Raw genomic sequence first — 9986 nt, forward strand, 5'->3', positions numbered from 1 at the left:
ATCTGTTTTTATTTAGTAATCAGAATTTCATAATTTACCTTTGATCTAGGAAACTACCCAACTCCAATAATAATCCTAATCTAATCCTGACACCAGGGTTGCTGAGGTCGGTAATCCACCTCACAACCCACACGGGAGAAGAAGAGTGTTGACAACTTATCAAATACTGTTACCTTTTCTTCTTAGGTACTTTATAACTATTCTCTTCATATTCTATCGAACTTCCACCTACAGGTGAGGTTGAGTCTCATAGTCACTCTATTGTACCGCTTAATTCATAATGTCAGGTTGTTACACACGGGATGCTTTAACCCATATCGATACTGTTTTGAACTAAATGTTGGTTTGTCTCCACAGAATACATCGAAGACATTTGCCCATACGCAACGTTCCAACTGACAAAACCGACAGCATACAGCGAAAGCAGCTATAGTGGCAACGTGTACAGTGGCCCTTACCACTCTGTTAGAGGCTCTTTCGTTTACCACGACTTGAAACAAAACGACAAATACAAGGTACGTTGCTATCCTTAAAGAAGATGGTAACTACCAGAATGACAATTAATGATTTTGTCACCTATTCCAGGGCAAAGAACCAGAATACACTAAAGTAAGAAGAAAAGGAAACAGACTGCGGGATCCACATTCCGAGAGCCAAGGTCAGAATTCATCCATTTCATAAAGTATGCATACGATATCTAAAGAGCTTAATATAAGTAGTTAGCTACATTACTTTTATTTTATGTAGATTGCACCTATATACAGTAAGTTTAATACCCGTATAAGATTTGAATTTGACAAAATGATCACCTTTTATGCAACCCTTTGGGAGCGTAACTGGTGTTGTAATTTATAAAGGTAAGCATGCACACAGTATGTATTGTGATATACCTAAAGTTTTTATTTCAATAAATGTATATGTATTTATGTTAATACTTGTGCATTAATGCCATGATATCGTAGAGCTGTGAATGGTCTTCTTGGATCCGAATGCTTTGAGTTGTTTGGCGAACTTCCCGTAACAATTGCTGCTGGTAGTCTGTTCATAACATTTAACACAAAATTTTATTCACTATCATGTCACGTGCTTGTTTCTGAGATAGTAGCGCCACAAAATCTATCGATGCAAGTATGACATTTTTGACAAGTTAACAGAGATATTTTGTATTCGATGAGTTTATTGTTGGAGCTACCGATCAGAGTATCATCACTTCCACAGATCTGCTTGAAGGTGGTCTGATATCTCGGGCTTGTGTTTGCAGAGTCGGACAACTTGGGGTCGACGGACTCGGAGGTGAAGAAGATACTAACGCTGCACCTGCCCATTACAGAGTACGAGAACGACGAGAGCGACGACGCGAGTGCGCCGCATTCCGACAGCGAGTCCGCCACGCGGCTGCGGCCGGCGCACCCCACCGCCTGTTAGTATTAGTACCCTTTCAGATTCACCACGTCATCATCTTCAAGCAAAGAGCGGACCATGCAACTAATAAACGCTTGGGATGGAAAGAAAACGTTCGTCGTCGCCATCCTCCGCAATGAGCCGCAGTAATCATCAATCTTTACTAGACCTGTTAACAGCACTGGACTCTTTCAGAGCACGTTGTTAATTCGTGACAATCTATCCACAAATCTGCCGATAAGATCAGCATCGACAGGAGAAATCCTGATTTCCGATCACTTGTCTTTTTTAGTCCCAAAGGGACCGTTGCAGTAATGGCGTCTGCTCAAATAACACTTCTTGTAACCTTTGACTTAAATTTATATACGATTTCAGATCCAAGTGTGGAACGCGAGGAATCGTCGTCGTCTTCTGAAAATTCCGTGGGTGGAGTAGTTCGTAAAGCGTTCCCTTCACGGAAAGGCAAAGCTGGTGCCATGGGCAAGAGGCACGTGAGGTCTTCCAGCGGCTATAGCAGTCACAACGACGAAACAACATTCAGGTGAATATCTATTTGATAGTTGTTGTCGAATGCAGCAGGCTCTGATACAATTGGGAAGTATATTTATTATATTTAGTTGGTTCGGAACGTTCACCTCTTTATACTTGTTTGTTAAATGGTTACCTAAAAAATAAACAGATGCCCTTGATTTGTTTTCTAAGCACTATTTCCTGTGAATCGAGCAAGTTTCCCCTAATTCTGCTAGTTATTAAGATTTACCCACTGTACCTCAACCTGCTGATGTGTTACACTCAAACCCTTTGTTTCATCGTTATCAGCGTTTATCAGTCCACTGGTCCAGGCCTCTCCCCAGACATGCCATTGAGTTGTGAGGATGTCCATGGCAGGATGTGTCCTATACGACACCCTGAGCAAGCGGGTCGACGGTCGAAGAGCTCGCGCAGTAACGCAGCCCGTTACCAGCCTGTGTCATTTAGAGCTGGCAATTTTTAATGATGGGTTTAAAGCAGAGTGCAACATGAGCAGGTGAGGTTGACAGTTGGGACGAGTAATATAAGCTACTCGCAACCCATACATTGTACCAAACCCATTTGTTTAATAGTCGTTTTGTCCTTGTTCCAGTGTATCGAATTACCCGTCTTTCAACGACCACATCCACCCTCCGTCGCGGTTCTCGGACGACACCGAGTGCGAGGGTCACCACAGACGCAAGCGACAGCACCACACCCCGCACAGTGACCCCAAGATGTCTAGAGAAGCCTTCCAGATCAACGTATGAGGGTCGGACACCTTTAGTCTTACGGATTGTTTGTTAAAATTAGAGAACTTATAAGACGATTCTCTGAATACTTTCGTAATTGGAAAGAGGGTCTTTCGTATAGTACTCTCGCGTTAACTATTGCACAAAGAGTCAAATATTGTGAGGTGACACTGGGCAAATTGTTTATCGAACAAAGTTAGAACTATTACAGTTTTTTAATGTTGCCAAACTAAATATGTTGTAAATATGGTTGTAGATAGGTATAGCCAAAATAATTACGAGTATTACTTAGTGCCACATACAATAATCATTTTGTACTCCGAACTCCAGAAACGAGTATTTTAATAAATATACTGCAAGTGGTCTAGCTAGGTTCTAAATCCGGCGTCGGACCGATATTGACATGTAAATAAAGTTGTAATTACCAGTGTATGAGTATCAAATGTAAGGAGAACAATAATTAAAATAAAAATAGTTCTATTTTAAACTTAATGCCTTATTGACCAAAGTCTTAAAACTAGTTACGGATGTAATTGAAAAATTATGTCCAATGTTTGAGAATTGTTTGATTGTTGTATTAAAGTTTATGAAAACTATTTGTTTTCATTGGCAAATCTTATCATTGTCTATATTTAAACGGTACGAGCAAAGATCGTCGGTCCAGATTATGTTCAGTCATTATTTACGTGCTACATTCATAAAGTTCTAAACGTTTATAAGATTGTTGAAATATCGGGTATCTTTGATCGTACTGTGAAATTGAAATGTGTAAATTTAAAGTTTTCCAATACATATTTATAATGTAGTAGTTAAATAAACGTTTTGTAAAGTGCCAACAATGTTAAAAGGTGTGACATAATCAATTTATAGATATCTAACACAGATGAATAAAAATATAAACATTCGTGTAAGTTCCACAAATTGTAAGGCGACTTGGAGAACAAGTTCCACTTAATTCTAAAATACTTACAAACTCACAGACGGACTTTATAAGGTGTACTCCGGCATACCTTCCTTCCGAATACCTACGAAATTATAGACAGGTGTACATATTCTACATCTCTATCAACTACCACTGCTGATTCTATTCTATTAATAAAACTCATGCTTAATGTGAACTACGTAATGGATGTAAAATAATCAAATGTTAGTATATGCAATCCTCAGTAACAGTAACACAAGACAATACACTTACCTATAGCTTTTTGGTGAATATGGCAGAAAGTTAACTTTATAATGTACATTTTGAACTGTATCGATATTAGTATAGTTTTGTGGTTCAAGGAAATATTGCCTTTTCGCTATGAGACGATGTATCAGATATACTTAACAAAGGTACCATCATAAGGTAAAATATTAAATTAAAAATATTTTGAAAAGACGCTATTTTCTCGGCCCATGACATAGTTTATGAGTGTTGAACACTTAACACAACGTTTTGTATGGACAACACATGTTTTAAGCGTTTTGTGTGTATTTCTAATTGATTACAATCGTTTACGTTGACTCTCTTTCGTAACTCCAACGAAGACTGCCCTATATTTAATTGAGAACTATTTTATATAAAATCTAGTCACAAATACCTAAAGCTAGTCGATTGAAGTAAACATTACGTAGATATATTGTTTTGAAATGTTTTTATATTTATGTAGCAAGAAACGGGACTGAGGCGTTCATTTCTTTTGTTGAAATTAACTCTTTGGGTTTCTGCGTAAATAGTACTTTGAGTCATTTTTATATAAATGTAATATAATTATATATCGGTATTTAAATAATATTTTAGTATGATTTATGGTGAAAAGTGAACACATTTAATACAACGTAATAAAACGAAACATTCCAAATCTAGTTTGAATTTCTAGTCAATGTACCATATCATTTTGAGCATTTTGTTATACTGATACACATATTATAATGTAAGAGTTAGTTAATCTGTTGTTACAGACATGTTTTTATAAAGCAAACAAATGGGTTACTAGGACAGTACGATGTGAACGAAAATAAAAAATCATTTACTTGAAATGACCATTTATTTCTCCTTTTAAAGACTTAAGTAGATTAAAACGGTAATACCTCAATGTTAACAAGGATAACCTCTTTGAATTATTTACAAATTAATCTAGGTTTGACAGTTTGATCACTTACTTACAATATTAACATACAGTTATTGTGATTTAAAATAATCTATTATTTCAATCATTCCACACTCGATTGCATTATAAAACAAAAAAAGGTAAATCACACTGTCATTTCTATCACACTGTACGCAAATTAATCACGGAAAATATCACTTAATATCAAATACCAATCACTCCGGTAATAAAAACGCGAGTTACTACGCAAATGTCTTTCTTTATATGGTAAAATGTTCCATTAGCTAAGTTAACAGATACTGCAATTTGAGAGAATAGCCGCACTATTCAGCACAGTAAGTAATACTATGCAGTGCTTGATACCTGGTATAATTGGTTGGTGCCGGTCAGTCACTGTCGCTGGCTTCATCCACTGTGAAGTCGAAGGGTTTGAACCGTTGCCTGAGGTCGGCTACATACGCGATCTCCTCTTCTCTGCTTAGTAGACACTGTCGCCAGTCCGCTTTGTCTTCACAGTTCAGTATTGGTGGACTAGATAACACGTCCCTGAAACAACGAGGTCTAAGTCAAAACAGAGTAAGTTTGATGATGGCAACTTAACAGAGAATGTTCTGAAAATCGTTACTATTATTACGACACAAATGTAATAAAATTGTTGAATATAAATAAAAATATTGAAATGATACTAAACCAGAGTATGCTTCTCCAGTTGATTGAACTCAACTCAAACTCAAAAATATCTTCATTAGGTAACATGGTTGGTTACACTTTGAATCGTCAATTTTTACGTAAATATATATTTTGTCGAATGTCTTATCCGCCCAAAACTACTTGGAAACTGGAAGCTTAGCAAACAAGATATTTCTGGTAAGAAAACTTAAATTTTCAGCAAAAGGAAAGAGAACAGACATGTATTTTTATTAACTATACCTGCCAAACTGCAAAGGGAAGCCTCTCTTAGGCTTGACGTAGATTTGTTCCCCGGACGGCAGCTCGGCGTGGAAGTACACTGAACCGGCGAACGTCACCTGAGCTAGGTCCGTGAACGGAGGCAGCACCTCGAACTGCAGGCTGTTTATACCAGCCTCGTCCTGGCGAACATAGTTACATTAAGTTCAGTTGCACAAGCTACTATTCATTCCGCTATATGCTGTAGTATGTACGCTGTAGCATGGCGTGTGCAGGACAGAATGATAAGAGTATGCCTAGTGCGCAAGAGACAAAAAATAGGGCCAATTTAATATACCACATTTGACAGCGTCAAATGCATCATGGACAAAATCACAAATCAGTATATTATTATAACAGCCGTCATGGTATAGTGGTTAAGCGTTGGGCTCACGACCCGGAGTCATCACAAAAATTACTTTGTGATTAATTTTGGTTAGAAAAGTACATACTAATCACCCTATTGTCCGAAAGTAAAATGATCCGTGCTGCGGGAGGCACTTAAAGCCGGTTGCCCTGATTACAACTTACAACAATAACTCTAAGACCAAAATTGCCGAGGTTGGTAATCCACACTATAGAAGGAAGAGAAGAAGATATGTAAGTAGAACATAAACAAGTAAACATACCTGAAATACTTCCAATAATTGATCGCTACAATTCCTCGGCACTGGCACGCATTGGATTTGCATGTGGGACGAACGGAAGTTTCTCTCAAAAAACACGGCGAGCTTGTTCATGGAAGCGTAGAATTTCTTTGTAGCCTCTTTGAATTTCTTTATCTCGCTTACTACTTCATCTGGCGCCTAAAAGTTATAAAATGGACATTGATTTATACATCAGGAAAGGTATTTTCCTTAGCGTTAACCAAAAGGCGTTAACATAGATAACATAGAGATTATTCATATAACATCTTATAGTTATAATATAGCAGCTGCAACATTTCAATAGAGGTATGTTGTCATTTAGATATAATTTGGTAAAGTGTGTAATGTTTAGCTAGTAGTACCTAGTTACTTATTTTTTTGTTTCCTTTGGCCCATTTAGGCTAAAATCATAAGACTATGCTGCTATACTATACTATGCTAGTCACCTGTACAGTAGTAAAAAAAAGAAGAAAAAATGTATGGTATTATAAAAGGTATGGTTTGCTAGAGTATATTCTAATGAACTTTAAAGGAATTAATTTACAATATAAATATTACCTTAGTAACGGCTTGATGATGTGCAATGGGCAATATCAACACATGGTAGGGTGTTAAAGGTCCCTTGGGCAAGGCCAGGTAACAGTGAGTGCCCACTGTTATCACGAGATGTTTCTCCACGCTCGGCGACGACAAACAGAACCAGCACTCGTCTGGAAGTGTTAAAATAGTAAGAATAAGATGTGCACAATAATGATGACTATTTCAAAAAAGCATCTTTTCACATATTTTTCTCAAATACTCATTATGCTATTCTGAAAAAGCAAAAATAATTATTAAAATTGATTTATTATTTAAGAAAATTATGGAATAAGAACAAGGTATCCTACCAATATCGATTTTTCTTTTCTTTTCAGAGTCTTCTCCTTGCCGTCTCCTTTTTCCGCGTTCGTCATCTTGTCCAGCATCCATATTGAAGAAGAATTGTCCATTGTCAGTCACCTGAAATCATCCATTACCTTCAGGGCAAAATTACGAAATGATCAATTTTGAAGAGAAATTGGCAAATAGATTGAATCCGAGCGAAGGACATTACTTCCCAACAAGGGATTGAGATTGCTTAGCAACATATAACCGAAGTCCACACGGACTGAGCAGTGAGTGGAAAGCTTAGTAAATCGCAGTATGGTCTGGTCACGCTATACCGCCCCATTAGGTAGCTACACACACGGTTCAGGCGTAAGATGACTTTTATAAACGTACAAAACAACATAATACTGTTCCAATGCTAATATAACAAAACTATAAAAACTTTGATTTAAAATAACTTTGTGATACCTATTTTGGTTAGGACATTACAGCTGATCACCTGATTGTCCGAAAGTTAGACGATCCGTGCTTCGGAAGGCACATTAAGCTGTTGGTCCCGGTCACTACATACTGATGTAAGTATGTAGTCGTTACATGAGCCATGTCAGGGGCCTTTGGCGGCTCAATAATAACCCTGACACCAGGATTGATGAGGTTGGTAATCCACCTAATAACCCACACGATAAGAAGAATGATAATTTTACCTTAACAACTTTCCCAGGTTGATGCTGCTTCAAAAGATTGGAATCGTATGGGCATTCTGTCTCGTCCGTTGTACTCTGCAAGAGATCTGTCATTCTCATCTTGGTAATGGGTTGTAGGGAGCATGCATATATCCATTTCTCCTTTGCTTTGTTGCCCACTGGAGCTAGAGCTATGAATCTTGTTGCACACTCCTTGTAATCTTGGTGCATGCTTTGGTTTCTGGGGTCAACAGAAAATGTTTTTATAAATATGGTATAAATGAAATATTGATAGACATTGAGGCAAAAGAGCTTCCTTCAGGAAAAAAAACATTCAAGTTCGAATATTTAACATAAAATTAAAAATAAAGTTTATTCTGCAATTTTCTCTTTATACTTCTTCAAAAATCATTTCATAAACACCTGAAGATTTTCTACAAATTCTCTTACCTGTAAGGTTGTCTTTCAAAATATTTATCTGATGGTACAAAATGATATCTGGGTTTTACATGTATTGAAAGCCATGATAGTAGATCTGATAGCTTTTCCTGTTCAACATCTGCCTGCAAAAAAAAGAATAATTCCATATTGATAGATGTATAAGAAAGCATTATAATCTTGATCACCACACTAATAGTACTCTTTCACAGTACTTCCTAAAGTAAATATTGGATCACTTTATAATCAGTAAACTGTTCAGAGACACTTTTATATATGTATTTTTTCAGCATGATTTCTTAATGTTTTTATTATTATTTATAAATAGCCATACCTTCTGCAACTCATCCTGTTGTATGCCACTGGGCCAGAGTGTAGTTATGAGCATATCTACACCTCTGAACTCAGCCTGTCCTCTGAAACATGCGTCCCTCACTGCACTGCAGTCACTAGGCTCAAATGTGCACATTGGAATGTCTTTGCCCAGCTCCCGGCGAGACAGTCCCGTTAAGTATGCTATTTTCACATCAGCACTTGTTGTGAAAAGACCTCTCCTACCTAAAATAGTAAATTAGTTTTTTATCTTTAGATGTACTTTATGCCACTACTGGACAAGACTCTCTCACAATGAAGCACATATGGAGATCATTATAAATTCTGCCATAAAAAAATAGTTTACTTGGCTTTTGCCAAGTAATGACACAATAAAAAACACCTTAGGATATACAAGACAAGTTTATTAGCATAATGTAACAAACAGAGCAACGCACCCATATAAATGACATTTGCAACAATTTCAGCCCCCTCTTCACAATAGTACTGCACATGATCTTTGTTAGAAGGCCCGAAAACATATGTTGTAACTGGAACTGTTAACATAATACATAATATAATACATTCTTATTTCTAGGTCTCCAACTTGAATTAACAATAGTACAGCCTGTAGATGGCAGGTTGCCAATATTTTTAAATTATAATTGTCTGCATTATTTAGTACATACTTCAATAGAAAACTCTTTTCTTTCCTTAAATTGCACTTTCCCTCTTCGAAGTTGATGACTAAGCAGCACATTGAAGGAAAGTAATATGTATTCTAGAAGAAACAACTTTCTCTTGTAGAAGTGAAAACTTACCTTTCCTGGTGCCCATTCTGTAGGCGTCTAACTGTGAGTTATCATCGCCGAAGAAGTTACCAGCGCACAGTAGAATATCAAATGGACCAGACTTCTTCACAATCGACTCAACGCGGGAAAACAATGCGTTGAAATTCCCATTCACATCTCCACATATCAAACTGTTCACAAAATTTGATAAAATATTATTATAGCTTAGATATTACAAAGCAAAACACAAAAAAGGAAAACTTACGTTTTTTGTTTATCCGCCATCCTCAAGTATTGAGGTTAGAAACTATAAATGATTAAACTGCGCCGATAGAGAGATATGCTACCAAGAACAGTTAATAGTTAGGTTTACAAGTATTATAAAGAAGAAATTCACGATTATTTCTATTTGTACAAAACAGACATCAGTCAATTAATTATCTGTATCTGTCAACTTTGTCAAGGTATTTTTTTCAGTGAACGGTTTTGGCTCTGCCTTGCAGTCTTTTAAGCTTATTTACTTAAAATGGCTCAAAGAACTTGT

General features: G+C 36.8%; 2 protein-coding genes across 9 annotated transcripts in view; one reads left to right on the forward strand and one right to left on the reverse strand.

Moving 5' to 3' along the window:
• LOC126374254 (Down syndrome cell adhesion molecule-like protein Dscam2) overlaps nt 1-4656 on the forward strand; it is a 177420-nt gene extending 172764 nt beyond the window's left edge. For 4 of the 8 annotated variants that reach the window (XM_050020765.1, XM_050020762.1, XM_050020763.1 and 1 more), the window contains exons 35-40: nt 358-515; nt 586-658; nt 1262-1420; nt 1777-1942; nt 2221-2428; nt 2525-2661. In XM_050020765.1, coding sequence (XP_049876722.1) covers nt 358-515; nt 586-658; nt 1262-1420; nt 1777-1942; nt 2221-2395 — 731 coding nt within the window. In that variant the 3' untranslated portion in view covers nt 2396-2428; nt 2525-2661. Of the gene's footprint in view, nt 1-357; nt 516-585; nt 659-1261; nt 1421-1776; nt 1943-2220; nt 2429-2504 lie in introns of all 8 variants that reach the window. The other 4 variants (XM_050020764.1, XM_050020766.1, XM_050020767.1 and 1 more) reach the window with 3 other exon arrangements.
• An 18-nt stretch (nt 4657-4674) lies between these two features.
• On the reverse strand, nt 4675-9919 carry LOC126374260 (CWF19-like protein 1). The gene is made up of 11 exons (XM_050020778.1): nt 9708-9919; nt 9473-9633; nt 9110-9208; nt 8674-8897; nt 8352-8464; nt 7923-8142; nt 7239-7350; nt 6910-7061; nt 6334-6510; nt 5687-5847; nt 4675-5302 (listed from the first exon to the last, which is right to left on the reverse strand). Exons 1-11 carry the CDS (start codon nt 9725-9727, stop codon nt 5143-5145), a joined length of 1599 nt encoding a protein of 532 aa, XP_049876735.1. The 5' UTR covers nt 9728-9919; the 3' UTR covers nt 4675-5142.
• Nucleotides 9920-9986: the final 67 nt, after the last annotated feature.

This window comes from Pectinophora gossypiella, chromosome 17 (genome assembly GCF_024362695.1).
Source record: "Pectinophora gossypiella chromosome 17, ilPecGoss1.1, whole genome shotgun sequence".
NCBI classification, from domain to species: domain Eukaryota; kingdom Metazoa; phylum Arthropoda; class Insecta; order Lepidoptera; family Gelechiidae; genus Pectinophora; species Pectinophora gossypiella.

Excerpts from the sequence above, each read along its gene's own strand:
- LOC126374260 (XM_050020778.1), bottom strand. The coding sequence starts at position 9,727 with ATGGCGGATAAACAAAAAAC. Across the intron at positions 7,062-7,238 it reads GAAAAGAAAAATCGATATTG|ACGAGTGCTGGTTCTGTTTG; the intron begins GTAGGATACCTT and ends TAACACTTCCAG. Across the intron at positions 5,848-6,333 it reads AATTATTGGAAGTATTTCAG|GACGAGGCTGGTATAAACAG; the intron begins GTATGTTTACTT and ends TATGTTCGCCAG.